At 46.5% G+C, this 16,447-nt stretch overlaps 1 protein-coding gene across 2 annotated transcripts in view; it reads right to left on the bottom strand.

Moving 5' to 3' along the window:
* The window catches only part of DRC1 (dynein regulatory complex subunit 1), a 40,717-nt gene that overhangs the window by 10,256 nt on the left and 14,014 nt on the right, over window positions 1-16,447 (bottom strand). For both annotated transcript variants that reach the window (XM_027624166.2, XM_027624167.2), the window contains exons 3-10: window positions 16,077-16,189; window positions 14,235-14,418; window positions 13,503-13,640; window positions 12,499-12,585; window positions 11,479-11,601; window positions 4,849-4,988; window positions 765-899; window positions 253-485 (exon numbers count right to left, since the gene is read on the bottom strand). In XM_027624166.2, the coding sequence (XP_027479967.1) occupies window positions 253-485; window positions 765-899; window positions 4,849-4,988; window positions 11,479-11,601; window positions 12,499-12,585; window positions 13,503-13,640; window positions 14,235-14,418; window positions 16,077-16,189 (1,153 nt within the window). The remainder of the gene's footprint in view (window positions 1-252; window positions 486-764; window positions 900-4,848; window positions 4,989-11,478; window positions 11,602-12,498; window positions 12,586-13,502; window positions 13,641-14,234; window positions 14,419-16,076; window positions 16,190-16,447) is intronic.

The raw sequence follows: 16,447 nt of genomic DNA, 5'->3' as shown, positions 1-16,447 counted from the left end.
CAAAACTAAACCAAGTCTGAATCTGATCAAGCTTCTAGATCGAACTACCAGGTTATAATAACAGGGAAGAGGGTAAAGCTATCAATTAAATTACAGGTTTAAAAGCCACAACTATGGACCTTCCAGCCACAAGACCTCCTCCCCCTTCTCTGGACTTCAGTTTGCTCATCTTTGAAATGAATGGGTTGACCTGATGGTCTGACAGGCCCCCAGCTCTGGGGCTCTAGGACTCTAGGATACCATTCCAGTCACCTGCTTGCATCAGCACCTCTTCTAATATCTGTGTGGCAGACTTCTGCGGCTGCTGAGATATAGGTCCCACATTCCTCAGGAACCAGAAATCAGGTGCCGTCCAGGGGAGCCCCAGATGATGGGTATGAATGATCCTGTCTACATCAAAGGCTCTGCTTATCAGATCCTTTGCCTCCTCTTCATTCATCAGCCAAATCTCCCGAAACTGCTTGTCATCAATAAGAGCAAAATGCCTGTGAAGGAGAGTTGCTCAGTATGGCCAGCAGAGCCTGGGGCCTGGCCAGGGTCCCCTCCATGAGCAGTAGGGCGAGCGCGGAGTGGAGCTGGGGTGCACCCCGGTCCCGGGTCGCCGGTCCTCACCTATGACAGACTGGAGGTGGTCCCCACGCGTCTCAAGAAAAGGCAGGGGACATGCGAGTAAAGGGACGGGGAAGACAGCACAAAGGACTCTTCATGCCTGGGCCCACCTCTATCTAGGGCACGTGCCTTGGGAACCCAGGTCCCTAAAATACCGCATGGATTTCTGTAGCTCCTTGAATTGCGTCACAAGGCGTTTGTAGTCGGAGGTCAGCGACTGGTTCTCCTCCTGAAACTGCTTGATCTGTTTGGCGTATTTTGATCTCAGATTGTTGAGGGTATCATGCAGGCTGCCGGGCAGAGGGGACAAAGTTCATCTGCAGCTGAACAGAAGCTGTGGTGTCTGCTCCCCTCAGCGACTTCACACAACTCTCCAGCCCCCAGGGTCAGAGTTGTGCAGGTGCAGAAAACCCTCCCATTTATTCCCAAACCCAGCGGCTCCGACTGTGATCGAGGAAACGAAGGCCACAGGAGGTAAGGGGATCATCCAGGACTTGACTCATTTACATCGGTCCAGAGGCCCTGACCCACCGAGGGGGCAGTCTCCTACTCAGGACTGTGACTGAATCCTCCCCCAACATGCCACCTGTGAGCATGTCTGTATCAAGTGCCACCTCACATCTTTAAAGGGCGCATCTCAACTATTTCACTGCCATGATTTGGATGTTCATTTCCCATCTAAAACAAGGAAAATAGAAATGGAAAACTTAAAACTTCACACCACAAGTCTGTGAGATATGAGCCCTCCGTCCTCAGAGAGCTGCTACTGTTCAAGAGTCCGATAGTTCATTCATGCACTCCCTCGTTCATCAAACATGGAAGGTCTCTTGCCAGGGGTATGTTGGACTACAGCAATGAATACAAGGATGTGTTCGAACAGAAGGCACGATCAGTCAAGCCAGAGGCAAAGACACACTCATCACAGTGGAACGTGAAAGTGCTGGGGGGGGGGGGGGGCACTTTACACAGGATGCCGGCGAGCCCAGAGCTGAGGCATGGAACTCACCCTCCAGGGGAGTGGCCGAAGGTTCCAGCACAGTAAGGGACAGTGATAGCCTGGCCAATGGCCCTGTGAGCCTAGGCACGTCACAGCTCCCCATCCCACTGCTCTGGGAGCTCTCTCTGTGCATGGAAACTTGCCTCATGAAATATGCACGGCAGACACAGCTCTTAGACCCAGGACCATATGTCAGACTTCAAACCCGTGAAGAGGTGTCTTATGTCAGTGCCCCATTTACACAGGAAGACAGACTCTGAAGGCCTACATATTTTCAGCTTAGAAATTCTCAAGATAGGGGCACTTGGGTGGTTCAGTTGGTTAAGTGTCCGACTCTTGATTTTGGCTCAGGTCGTGATCTCGGGATCCTGGGATCGAGACCCACATCGGACTCTGTGCTCAGTGCAGAGTCTGCCTGTCCCTCTCCTTCTGCTCTTCGTTCCCCTTCCACCCCACTTGTCTCTGTCTAAAATAAATAAATAAAATCTCTAAATAAAAATTCTAAAAATAAAATTTTCCCTCTTAAGCATTATTCTGGAATAAGCATAGGGTCCCTAAACACACAAACATCATCCTTTGTGTTTTCAGCCTCAATAAAATGCAAAAATCACTTAGGCTCTGATAAAAAGCAATATCTAATCCATTTTCTTTTTTTTTAAAGATTTTATTTCTTTATTTGGCAGAGAGAGAGACAGCGAGAGAGGGAACACAAGCAGGGGGAGTGGGAGAGGGAGAAGCAGGCTTCCCGCTGAGCAGGGAGCCCGACGCGGGGCTCGATCCCAGGACCCTGAGATCATGACCTGAGCCGAAGGCAGACGCCTAACGACTGAGCCACCCAGGCGCCCCTCTAATTCATTTTCTTAACTACAACACTCTAGGAGATTTTCCACATATAGGTGGAAAAAACTGCATTAAGAAAAAAAATTATTAAGTAGCTATCCCAAAGTATTTTTCCCCATGTCACTTAGCAAAGGGGTTTCTATGTGTCATCTAACCATAGAAGCTAATAAAACAGAAATCAACTCTGGGTGCCTGCTGCAGGTCTGGGCAAGGTAGGAAGACAGGAAGTAGGCAGGATGGGTGACTGCAAGAGGAGGCTCAACAAAACGTCCCTTCCTTCGTGACTGGCTAGAAGCTAGAGATGGAGGGGACGGCGCGGCGCAGGGGGGGGTGAAGGAAGACTGGGAGGGTAGGCAAGTTGGGTTTCAAAACTTGTCCCTTGGCAGTGACAGCCACTTTCCAAGCTGAAATATCTTTTGGCAGTCCCAGATAAAGTGAGGAGGAGAGGTCAGGATTAGGGATATGTAGCTGGGGGTCATTGAGAAAGAGGTCATCATTCAGGGGGCGCCTGGGTGGCTCAGTCGGTTAGGCATCTGCCTTCGGCTCAGGTCATGATCTCAGGGTCCTGGGATCGAGCCCCACGTCGGGCTCCCTGCTCCGCGGGGAGTCTGCTTCTCCCTTTCCCCACCTCCCCCACTCATGCTCTCTCTCTCAAATAAATAAACAAAATATTTTTTTAAAAAAAGAGGTCATATTCAAAGCCATGAGACTGGTGTAGAGGGTGGATGGAATAAAAATATAAAGCAAAGGGGTAAGATGCTTTCTAGAATATCTAATCAGGCAAGAGAAAGCAGAACCACCAAAGGAAACCAATTAGGAATACACTGAGAAAGAAGAACAAATATTTTAGAGTCATAAAAGCCAAAGGAGAAAAATTCTGAGATTCAGTGCCAGTAACAATAGGATGAAACCTGAGGAAGAGCCGTGGTTATTTGGCTAGAAGGACATCACTGGTCACCTACAGAGGGAAGTGGTTGTCCAATTCTGGGGTCAGAGGTCAAATTACGAGTGTTGGAGGGGAGGGGAGGGGCTGGTGGCAAGAGGAAAATGGCCAAGCAAGCAAGAAGAGAAACAGTTAGCCTCACCCAGGAGCAAAAGGGTCGGCTGAAGGGTTTTTTAGGATAAGGGAAACTGCGTGCTTGAAGTCAGTGGGAAGAGCCAGGGAAGGGATGGTGGGGATGATGCCACTCATGTTTCTGCCCTTGGGATCAAACCCAAGGTCTGTCTCACATACCTCTGCCCACCTCCCATCCTACCACCTCCCCTCTCCCACAGTGCAGTCTCTTTCATCAACAGTGGAACTTTCGTCTTCCTACTTCCTTGTCTTCAGCCCTGCCCTTCATTCCTGGCTCTGGTACTGTCTACCCTGGAGCCCTAACTCCTTTTTACCAATTCACATCCTTCCCCCCTTCCACTATTTCACTTCTTCAGGAAGGCTTCCCCGAGAACTCCTCACAAACTGTACAGATTTGTGGCTGTCACAGATAGATGGAGAGAGGGAGAGAGAGAAAGGAGAGATCTAGAAAGAGACACACTACACAATCGCTGGTGGTAGGAATATGGTGTTTTATGGTTTGGGTTTTTTTTTTTAAGCTTTTATTTATTTATTTATTTGACAGAGAGAATGAGAGAGCAAGCACAAGCAGGGGGAGAGGCAGAGGGAGAGGGAGAAGCAGGCTCCCCACCAAGCAAGGAGCCCAACACGGGGCTTGATCCCAGGACCCTGAGATCATGCCCTGAGCCGAAGGCAGATGCTTAACTGACTGAGCCACCCAGGCGCCCCTGTTTTTGTTTTTATCTTACTTTCACGTGTGGTACTTCCTGCTTCTCTAAAACGCACAGTACTGCTTCTGTGATAACAAGTGGAGAATTTGTCCTACAGAGAGCTCTGCGCATCTGCAGAGTGAGACCCTGGCATGAGTACCTACACTGGTATCATTTGCAGTAGCAAAAGATTAGAAGCAATCTAAATGTCCATCCACAGGGACATTAAATCATGTGAAAGCTCTTTATGAACTGATATGGAAACATTCAAGACACAGAAAAGTGTGTATAGAATGTATAGAATGCTATCATTTGGTCTAAAAACAGAGGGAGTGGTGAGAGTATTTATCTGTGTTTGCTTGTATGTGGTTAAAGAAATTCTGGAAGAAATAAAAGAAAAGAACAATTCTTACAGAGGTGGGAAAGAGGTACCACACAAAATGGGGAGACGGACTTTTTGCTGTACATTCTTTCATGGGGGAGGCGGTGGAGCAGTTGAAAGTATTATCTTTTCCCCAAAAACTCTTTGAATAAGACTTGGTTATATTGTTAATAGCTCGCACTCCTCCGGAAGGGGAGAGTTCATCCCCATCCCCATTTTCAGCACAGCAGGGCTGATGTTCTGCATGCTCGCTTACCGATTGATCTTCCTCTTCTGCTGGGATTTGATCACTGTGCTCTCTTCGTCCCTCTTCTTCAGCACCTGGAAGTTGTACTCCAACTTCTCTTGGTTTAGCTGATAAGTTGCTTTCATCTGCTGAAGCTGTTGCTCAAGAACCTAAGGTTTAAAAAATAATAATACTCACTGGCCCTGGTATCACTGTTTGTACCTGAGGGTCCCTGATTCTTTGTTCTGGAGTCATGTCAGAGGAACCAAAGGGACAAGTGCCTCCACTTGAATTCTTAGAAAATCTGGCATTAGAGGCAAATGAAAGGCCAACCAGAAAAAAATATATATATATATCCATCATTCAGGCACCTGGGTGGCTCGGTTGGCTAAGGGTCTGCCTTTGGCTCTGGTCATGATCTCGGGGTCCTGGGATCAAGTCCCACATCAGGCTCCCTGCTCATTGGGGAGTCTGCTTCTCCCTCTCCCTCTGTGCTCTCCCTCTCTCTCCCTCAAATAAATAAATGAAATCTTTAAAAACTATATCCATCATTCAACTGCAAGCTTAAAGCCTGTGTCCCTAAAGCCCGAGAGAGATGACATTTAGAGCCTCCAGTCTGGCCCCCTCTGGTGCTGAGCACCAGACCCTCTGGAGATACACATCACCCCACCAGAAACACCATACAAGTTCATATTGCCACAGAGGTGTCCCCACTCATGTCCCCAGCATGTCTAACTGAGACCTGGAAAATGAGTAGGAGTAGCTCAGGTGGACACCTCAGGGGACAGAGCTCCAGAGGGGCATGGGAATGAGGTGCTTTGGGGAAACCACGAGCAGAGTAGAGTGTGAGGTATGAGGCAGGAAATGGTCAGAAAAGAGGCTGGTAGAGCAGCAGGGCAGTAGAGAAAGATCGCTCTGGGGGCGTCTGGGGGGTGCAGTGGTTAAGCGACTGACTCCTGGGTTTCAGCTCAGGTCCTGATCTCAGGTTCCTGAAATCAAGCCCTACGTTGGGCTCCATGCGGTCTGCTTGGGATTCTCTCTTCCTCTCCCTCTGCCCCTCCTGCTCATGTTCTTTCTCTCTCTCTAAAATAAATAAATAAATCAAAAGAAAGAAGGAAAGAAGGAAAGAAGGAAAGAAGGAAAGAAGGAAAGAAGGAAAGAAGGAAAGAAGGAAAGAAGGAAAGAAGGAAAGAAGGAAAGAAGGAAAGAAAGAAAGAAAGAAAGAAAGAAAGAAAGAAAGAAAGAAAGAAAGAAAGAAAGAAAGAAAGTCACTCTGACAGTTAAAAAAAAAAATGTCAAGAGCAAGACAAGGCTAGAAGCAGGGCAAATAAAGGCAAGCTTGCTCCGGCCTTTCCTGAGTGGAAATGCAGGAACAGAGGATGTAATTAAGCGTGATCAGAGCTTGACAGGCAGGGACATGTGACATGTGGCACTCAATCAAGCCTCCTTCCCCCATCTCCTTCCACGCGGCTACAGAGCCTTGCCAAGGAATCAACTTAGGAAGTGAGTCCAGACAGCATTCCCCTCGCGACTGTGGACCATCCTCAAGGAGGGTAACTGGCCAGGAGGTGATGCAGAGGAGAACAAAGGCACTGGCATGGATAAGTGAGAGAATTAGTCAAGAGTACCCTGTTTAACTATCCCAGAGGGTTCTAAATCTCCATTATGGGCAGGGAACTCACAATGATTTATGCCCTTGTGCTCCAAACAAAACCAGCCCTGGACATCGGGAAGGCCACTGACCTAGGAGGTGGCTCAAAACAAAGTCCAATAGAAAAGCTCCTTGTTGGATGGAGATAACCTGGGAAGGTACGAACACTCTCCGGAGTTGCTCTGACTTGGACCGACAGTGAGTGGCTGAGACCCCAAGTGCCTGGTGTTTGCTCTGATGACATCCAGGGACCTCCTTTTTCTCATAGCCTTGCAATAAGCCCCTATCACTAAGACAGCATTTCCCAAACTTATTTGGCCATAGAACAGTTTTTACATTTATAAGGAAGTGAGACCATGTGAGTTACAAATGCAAGCTCTAGCCCATGAGTGTTCACGTAAATTTCATTCCTGAAGGCAGATTATTAGATAATACTAACTACGGAAACCGACTGTCTCTTTATCCTACATAATACATCTTGAAAGGAAAAAAAAAAATCACTGACTCACTTTTTTTGTTAGTTTTGTGAAACCACCACTCGTACCTCACCTAGCTCAACACAGTTCACAAAACTCTGAATTAATTAGGCCATGTCTTTTTCTTTGTGACCTGAAAGAACTCACATCTGAGCTGATCTTATAGGCAAAACAACAAAGAAACTCTGTCACCTGCCGGTTCTAATTTGCACTTCTTTGCTTGCGCTTGTGGTTCATTATTTATTAACCCATTTTATTTTCTCTTGTGGAGCGCACCTGCTCCTGCTCTTTGCTAGAATATGTTCCTAGGAGACTGATGCATGGAAGGACTAGCAATGCAACATGCACTGTGGGCTTTCCATCTCTAGGGGATCACAGATCAGCTGCTCCATCACCCCAGCTCTGGTCCAAGACATGTGGCACTCAATCTACCACCTCCACAGTCACAATGCCCTTTGGGAGTTATTGGCAGTGCTGTCAATGAACGTGCAGAACTAACAGTCTTGTAGTCTCACCCAAGAGAGTCTACAGCAGGTGGTTGCACGAATTATGTGACTCATTATTTGTTTTCAACAGCTTCTGCTCAAGATAATTTTGGTACCGGTGACTCTTGTCAATTATTTCAGGGTTTAGTCTCAACATGCAGCCATCCTTGGTTGTCATACATTGAAAATAGTTTTATATTTTAAAATTGTAACTGATTTTGTTAACTGTCTGCACTTATTCTTCAATGACCCGAAGATATTGCCGCGAAACTGTACTTTATGTTCCCAAGACTAATGGCGAAACGTCGTGTTCGGGTTTTGTGAATAATTTATAAAGATTACAATCCAACCTGCCCCAAAAGGCCGTCAGTATAATGGTACATTACATTACATGTATGTACATTACATTACATAATATGGTACATTACATTGATCCCACCTTCCCGTTCTTCCTGCGTCAGTACAAGCCTCTCCACAGCCGCTTTGCAGGCCACCTCTTGCCCCACAAGCTCCAGAAAACCAGCTGTCACCATCACCCCAAGTAGAATGGAAATTTGAAACAGCCTTTGCCCTGGTCCTGTGGGCTGACCTCAGAGATCCTGCCGGGCCTTTTCACCTCCACTCTCAGGAACTGTGCCTTGTTTATCTTTGCACTTTGCACAATGTAAGTTCACGGTATTTGTTAAATAAGTAACTTGTATTTGATTTTTGTGATTAATATTCTGGTATTAAAGGTAACAGTCCCTGAAGTTGAACCCTAAACCATTTTACAATTTTAAAAGCACAAGTAGGACCTAAAGGAAAAAGCATTTGTTTCCTGCATCAAGAACTAAGTGTTTCTAGTAGTGTTATTTTGGGGCAGTGGGCGGGTATGGTAAAATCCTTCTCCAGTGCATAATGTTTACAGGCATTCTTTTTTTTCTTGCTCATTAAGAATGTCACCTTACTGGCAGTAAGCATTCGGAAAGTATACATTCTCTTTTTTACTTCTTGTACTTTACCCATCAAACCAAATCTCTGTGTATTGGATCCTTCGGGTTTTTGCGATTTGCAAAACTTTTAATTGTGTATTTTAGAACTGATACAGTGCTATGAATTACTTAGGAAGAGCAAATTTGATGTTGAGCTGTATCTTCTTGACAAAAACCAATGCTATTTGACTTTACTGTGTAGTGAAGTACACCTAAGTGGCATTATGATCAAGTTCGATCTACTAAAATACCCCACATATGGTAATAATGGTAATCCCTGATTAGATTATCTGTTCCTAGTTAAAGGGTAATGTGGGACAGTATACTCCTGCTTTCCATGCTAACCCAGGAAAGAACCACTGTGCACAGGAACTGCACACAATGCCCCGCGCTGAATCTCTCCATCTGCCTGCCTCCCACATACCCACACTCCACAGGTAGTCCAACTGGACAGGGGAAGCCAGGAGACGCTGGTCTCCCGGGCTCTCTGCCTCTCCATCCCTCACTTCCTTAGTCTTCCATCACCCCTTACCCCCAAAATCTCCCCACGTCCCAGAATTTTTTGACTTTGTTCAAGCATTTGAGGATTAGATTAAGAATGTGAGGTTCTACTCCTACAACTCAATAGCAAATAATAATAATAATAAACTACCTGATCAGAAGACATACAAATGGCTAATAGGTTTATGAAAGGTGCTCAACGTCACTACTTATCAGGGAAATGCAAATCGAAGCTACAAAGAGATATCACTTCACACCTCTTAGGATAGCCATTGTCAAAAAACCAATGACGACAAGTGCTGGCAAGGATATGGAACAGGAAAGCTCGTGCACCGATGGTGGGAATGCAAACTGGTGCAGCCACTCTGGAAACAATACGGAGGTTCCTCAAAAGATAAAAAATAGAGCTACCATTTGATCCAATAATCCCACTTCTGGATATAGATCCAAAGGCACTGAGATCTGGATCTTGAAGAGATGTCTGCATACCCGTGTACCTTGTGGCATATTCAAAACGGTCAAGAGATAGAAACAACCTAAATGCCCATCAGTGGACTAATGGGGAAAGAAAATGTGGTTTAGGCATATCATGCAATCTTCCTCAGCCTTAAAAAAGGACAATCTAGGGGACACCTGGGTGGCTCAGTTGGTTAAGCATCTGCCTTCGGCTCAGGTCATGATCCCAGGGTCCTGGGATCGAGTCCCGCATCGGGCTCCCTGCTCAGCGGGGAGCCTGCTTCTCCCTCTGCCTGCCGCTCCCCCTGCTTGTGCTCTTCTCTCTCTCTCTCTCTCTCTCTGACAAAAAATAAATAAAAAATCTTAAAAAAAAGGACAATCTACCATTTGCAACAACGTGGATGGACAGGGAGGACATTATACTAATAAATGAAATAAGCAAGACACAGAAAGACAAACGCTGCATGGTCTCACTTGTATGTGGGATCTAAAATAGTCAAACTGGGGGAGGGGAAGGCGGGAGGAGTCGGTCAGAGCGCACAAAGTTTCAGTTATGTGGGATGAATAAGTTCTGGGGATCTAACGGCACAACAGAAGGTCTTTGAGTAACAATGCTGTTATTGTATATTTAAAATTGTGTCAAGAGAGTAGATCTTGTGTTACGTGCTCTTAACACAAAAGAAAAAACAAAACAACAAATAAAAGAACATGAGTTTCCATTATTTCACTGTTGGACGTCAGCAGTGTGTAGTTTTGTCCCATAAATTATTATAAAACCAAAATGACTAAAGAAAGCTTAACAATAGCCACTTTCATTAAAAGTGTCATGTATACAGCCCACATACGCAGCGCTGCTTTCAGACTTCCACTGTTCCTTGTCAGTGACTCTCATTTCCATGACATTAATAGGAGAAAGGCCCAGGAAAATTCTCAAGACTGGTAAGAATATCTGTAGTCTGGAGGGGTTTTGATTCCACCTTGTTACATAAAGCCACAACAGTAGTAGTTCCTGAAATTCTATCACAGGCTATGTGGAAAAGCTTTAGTCTAACAAGTTTTTCTAGACAGAAACGGAAATGAATAGACTGTGCTGGAATATTAAGAGGTAATTACATCACACCTAAATATAATTAGAGATGAGCTTTTTTTAACTAACTTTGAAGCACAGAATCCTAGGCTTGGAAAGAACTTCACAAACCAGAAAATCTAACCTCCTTCCACTGCAAGAATCCTTCCTCAGCATTGAAGACAGACATAGTCATTCAGCCTTTAAATACTTTATGAGATAGAAGACTCCTTGTTTTGTGGAATGACCCTTTTCTATATTGGATAGTTCTAACTATTAGAAAGCTCTTTCTGAGGCGCCTGGGTGGCGCAGTCGGTTAAGCGTCCGACTCTTGGTCTCAGCTCATGCTGGGATCTCAGGTTTGTGAGATCCAGCCCCACGTCAGGCTCCATGTTCAGCACAGAGTCCACTTGGGATTCTCTCCCTCTCTCTCTGCCCCACCAGAGCATGTGCGCTCTCTCTCTCTCTCTCAAATAAATCTTTGGAAGAAAGGAACAGAGGGAGGGAGGGAGGAAGGGAAGAAGGAAGGAAGGAAGGAAGGAAGGTAGGAAGGAAGGAAGGTAGGAAGGAAGAAGGAAGGAAGGAAGGAAGGAAGGAAGGAAGGAAGGAAGGAAGGAAGGAAGGAAGGAAGGAAGATCTTTCTGATGGCAAGTCGGATCTGCCTTACTGCGATGTCCAACCATCAGCCAGAGGCTATTTAGAATATCAGGAACATTATAGGCTATTGAGCCAGACAGAGCTGGGTTTGAATCCAGGGCCTACCATTTGCCAGGTAAGTAGCCTATTTCCTGACATATAAAATGTGGTCCATGATTCCTCCCTTCCGTGTTAGTATGAGGACTAGAGACACTGTGTCTTAAGTGCCTAGTTACTCACTAGATGGTGGCTGTTCTGCTTTGGTCCTGACACACAGATATGATCATTTGAAAGAAAGCAGATAATGAATACATATCTGTTGAATGGACTAACTCTAGAACATTCTGGGCAGTCACCAAGGATTCAACGTGCACGAGTACTCTGCTCCGCCACCCAGACGCCGAGGAACGAGTCAGACCTGCACATCCTGCTCCAGTTTGATCTTGATCATGTTGTACTCTTCCCAGTCCCATATCCTCTGCCTGTTCAGCTGCTTCTCATAGTCCTCTACTTTCTTGATGCGGTTCATAAGATACTCCAGCTGAAGGCACAGGAAGACAAGAGGAAAGTCAGCCCTATCGCTGTCTTGACTCAATCCTTCCAGTGGCCTGACAAGCATGACACATTGAAGGGTCTCCAGGTGTCATGAGTCTGGAGGGAGTCAGTCGGCCCTCAGAAGCTCCTGTGCCCCAAGGCTTTGTATTGTTTACCTTACTCTGGAGCCTCCTAACTTGAGAAACTCCAAGAGGATTATTCCATTAAGAAATTAGCCGTGGGGGCACCTGGGTGGCTCAGTTGGTTAAGCGACTGCCTTCAGCTCAGGTCATGATCCTGGAGTCCCGGGATCGAGTCCCACATCGGGCTCCCTGCTCAGCAGGGAGTCTGCTTCTCCCTCGGACCCTCCGACCCTCTTCCCTCTCGTGCTCTCTGTCTCTCATTCTCTCCCTCTCAAATAAATAAATAAAATCTTTAAAAAAAAAAAAAAAAAAGAAATTAGCCGTGGGCCCTGTGGTCAGACATTTGTATTTCTCAAAAAAAAAAAAAAAAAAAAAATCCACTGGATCTTGGTCAAGCTATTATTTCTTTGTTCTTTATGTCTCTGAAGTAAAGTGATAACCCCCACACCCTTTAAAACGTCTTCCTGGGTCACACATATCCGTGCCTGGGGTAGAAGCCTGGGAACAAAGAAGAGAATGACAGGACCACCGGAATCCCGGTGAGCTGCAAAGGAAGGTGGTATTCACAGCTACCAGAAACAAATGTCACCACCAGAGGCAGCCGCCACCCGCAGGGCCACACTGACTAACCATGAAGTGCAGTAGTAAATGTCTGCCATGGCAATCCTCCCCAAGATACAGATTCAGCAGCTATTGCCCCAGACTCCATGGATTACCCCTGACACTGCCACCATGCCCTCCCCCACCCACTGCCCCTTTACCTCTTTGGCATTGTGAGCCTGCAGGGCCTGCTCCCATTTCTTCTTATTACTGGTCAGCAGTTCCCGTCGTTCTACCTCAAATGCTTTCTACGACCAAGAAGGAAGAGGGCTCTTGTGTCTGTTTTGATTGGGAAGGTTCCACAGTATGAAAGAACTCATAAGTATTTGCACAAGATGCCATGTACCAACGAGATAGCCCAAGTCAAATCCAAATGCAAACTGTTGCGTGGAAATTAGTGTTATGACGTCTGGGCTTCCCATAAATTTCGAGAAGAAATGTGCCAACTGCCCTGTGGCTCAGCCAATATCAGAGGAGGGAGCTGGAGGAAGGCCAGTGAGTGCCCTTGAGGGCAGTTACAGGGCAAGCCCTGGCATATGCTTCAATCACACCCAGGGCTGCTGCACTGCTATGCTTGGGGTTCCCACAAAACAAAGGAGCATGTTGCTCACAAAGGGTAGGCCAAGGAATGCAGAACAGAATCTAGAATAATCCAAACAGAGAGGTCCCCACCCTCTTGGCTCTCTTCCATTTTGGAAAGGTCTCAATCTTAATCCTTAACATTCCATTCAAATTCAAAGTGTTGATTCCAGAACCTGTTTTCCCATGCCCCAACCTGGCTGCCATAAATACAACAAATCAACAGCTCACAAACACCCCCCTCCTCCACTCTTCTTATCCTTACATGATTTTATTTTCTTGCAAAGCACTGATTACCACCTGTCCAACTATATATTTAGTAGTTTATCTGTTTATTGTCTAGCTGTCTCCTACTAGAATACAGACTCCGTCGAGGACTTTGTTCATAGCTGTATCCCCGGCACCTGGTACAGTGGCTGGCACATAGTAGGCGCTTGATGAATACTTGTTGGATGAGCCAATGAATGGGTAAACAAATGAAGGGGCCGAAACCAGAGGACGAGACACCTGGCACGGTTGGGACAGACCTGGCCCTCCTCCCAGGCGCTACCCGTGGGCAGAAGGCAGCCCTTTCACACCCTGTTACCTCAATGTAGTTGAGCTCCTGACGGAAGGTTTTCATGACGTGCTTCACTTGTTCTTCCATTCGCTCCAGAAGCAGGCAGATGTCATCTGACTGTTTCTTCAAATCCTTCACATACTGGTCATCTTTTATTTTCAACTCCTAGAGAAGAGCGTGTCAAAAGTTGGCCGCCAACTAAGACAGAAGCAAGAGGTGCCAAGTGCACTCCACTTGGACCTCTCTCTTCGGTATCTGTGAACATTAGGAATTGCAACTATATAAAGCAAAATTAACTTCAGAAGAATCTGAGGACGCCCAGGAGAAGGCACAGACAGATGGAGTGGAGTGGCCTCAGCTCGGGGCAAAGCTGGAACGAGCAGCAGGATCAAACCCTCCATGACTACTTGCTCCAAATCTCCCCATAAGCTCCCAGACAGCCTAGGGCGCCCCAGCTGAGCAATGAAGATCCAGGATCCAACATGGGAATCTATATACTACAGACTAAGTTCCATTCCTTAATTGAAAACGTAAAATCTGACACAGCATTTGCTACCAACATACATCTTGCTAAGGTCACCAATAGTTCTAAAATTACTCCAAAGCTTTTCCTTCTGGTTGAATTTATTGCCTGAGTTATGCGATAATCCGAGTAGTGAAGTGAGGCCTCCACATTTTTCCATTCAGGTAGAGCAAACAAATAAGCCAGGCAAACCCCCCAGCCTGAGCCCACATGGCAGGGTGGGCCAGGAGTCTTGCCTGCTGTAACTCGCTGATAAGCTTGTTCTTGTCCTCTATCAGCCCTGCGCAGTGCATCTGCTGGGTGTTGAGCATGTCCCACAGGTCCTGGGGAATTCTCTTCTGTTTGCACTCCTCCCACTTTGCGGTGATTTCATCAAATTTGTCTTGGCTTGTCTTGACTTCATTCTCCAGCTTTTCAAGTCTGTGAATACAAACAGGCCGGCCATGCCAGCCCAGCTCTGGAAGCTGCCTCCTACTGGAGGCAGGCAGGCTCACGAGAGTCTGAAATACCAGACCCGGGTCCCAAGCACTGCCTCCAGATACTCCCGCTCAAAACCAAACCAGGCTCTGAGAAATCTTCTTTTAGCTTAAGGACTGACTGGCAGTGAGGAGACCAAATAAACAAAGTAACTGGCAGTAAGGAGACCAAATAAACAAAGTGACACATAACAAAAGCAGATCATCCTTAAAGCTATACCGATTTATACACACACACATGCGTGCGGATCAAGAGTCAATTTGTCACATACTTCTGTAACAAACTATATGACTCCAGTGACCAAGGCCTGACTTTGCCACTAACTGACTCTCAACATGAGACAAGTCCCTTACCCTCTGCAAGCTGCATTTTTCTCCTCTGTTAGAGGGAGAGGATGAAAGCACCTACTTTCATACAGCTACTGTCGAAGTTAAGTGAGATAATGCTCAGCACAGCAGTCTGTTAACAAAGGGTATACTTATTATGGTTTTTGGTTATCAACACGACTTCAGGCGTGTGGCCGTTCCTCTCCCAAATTATCGATAAATGACCAAGGGGACATACAAATAGGGAAACTCCACTATTAAGCAATGGAAAATCGGCATGGCCTTTCCAGAAATTCCAAAGAGTCTCTGTGATGGAGTGTACTGAGGAGAGGACCAGACTGAAGGGAGGTGTGAGGACGAGAGGCGAGCCCCCCCCCCCAGAACAGCTGCTAGGACACATGCCAAGACTATCTCCCTACCTTAACAGACTGTCATTCTAGGAGGCTGCCCTCTGACTTGAGCGCCAACCCCTACAGGACAGAAGTAACAACTTAACCTCATGCTCCTCTCTCCTTCTCGCCTCACTTCTGAGCTAGAGCAGAGTCCATATGATAATTCACTTGACTTTTGTCCTCAAAAAATGAAAAATAACAACCAGGTCGTCTTTCTAAAGTCCACATTTATCCTGTAACGCTGCCGCTTAAGACCTTCAGTTTTTAATCAGTGGTTACAGGACAAAGCCTAACTCCTTGGCGTGGCTGGGATATCAGCCACTTCAGGGCTGGGTATACAGCCCAAGGCAGGCAGTGGGAAGTGGCAAGAATAAAGTCACCAGGGCGCCTGGGTGGCTCAGTTGGTTAAGCGACTGCCTTCGGCTCAGGTCATGATCCCGGAGTCCCGGGATCGAGTCCCGCATCGGGCTCCCTGCTCGGTGAGGAGCCTGCTTCTCCCTCTGACCCTCCCCCGCCCCATGTACTCTCTCTCTCTCATTCTCGCTCTCTCAAATAAATAAATAAATCTTTAAAAAAAAAAAAAGAATAAAGTCAACTGCATACTGATAAAGCTAGTAAAGGTGCTGAAGGAATTACTTATGCTAAACAGCTAAAAACTGTTAAAATCACGCTATCGTGGAGAGAAGCTAAAATGGCCAAGTGGGGAAAGGAGGAAGAAGGGAGGAAAGCAAGAGGGAAGGAAGAGATTCATTCCTAAGGGCCAATAAGAGGAACCTGCTAGACTGAGTTTGATACAGCCACCTTCCAACAGTTGGGGAGAATTTGGGGACCCACGGAAGAGGTGCCCTCATGTCCCCCAGGCTGCAGAGCAGGGGCTCCTTACCTCTGACGCTTGATCTCCTGTTCTTCCACTCTCCTGTGGATCTCTCGGATATCTGTAGCCACCTGGATATTTGTCACCAACTCAGTGCCACAGAGCAGCAGTTTAGCCAATTTCTGAAAACAAAGAAGAATTTATGAAGTTAGAGGCGCACCTGGGTGGCTCAGTCGGTGAAGTGTCTGCCTTCGGCTCAGGTCATGATCCCAGGGTCCTAGGATTGAACCCAGCATCAGGCTCCTTGCTCAGCGGGGAGCCTGCTTCTCCCTCTGCTTGTGCTCTCTCTCTCTCTGTCAAACAAATAAATAAAGTCTTTAAAAAAAAAAAGCAAAACAGAAAATGTTACAGTCACCAACAGACGAACAGACACAGGAAAA

Source organism: Zalophus californianus, chromosome 8, assembly GCF_009762305.2.
Source record: "Zalophus californianus isolate mZalCal1 chromosome 8, mZalCal1.pri.v2, whole genome shotgun sequence".
NCBI lineage: Eukaryota > Metazoa > Chordata > Mammalia > Carnivora > Otariidae > Zalophus > Zalophus californianus.
Note: the sequence above shows the minus strand (reverse complement) of the source record. Positions and strands in the feature narration are given on the sequence as shown.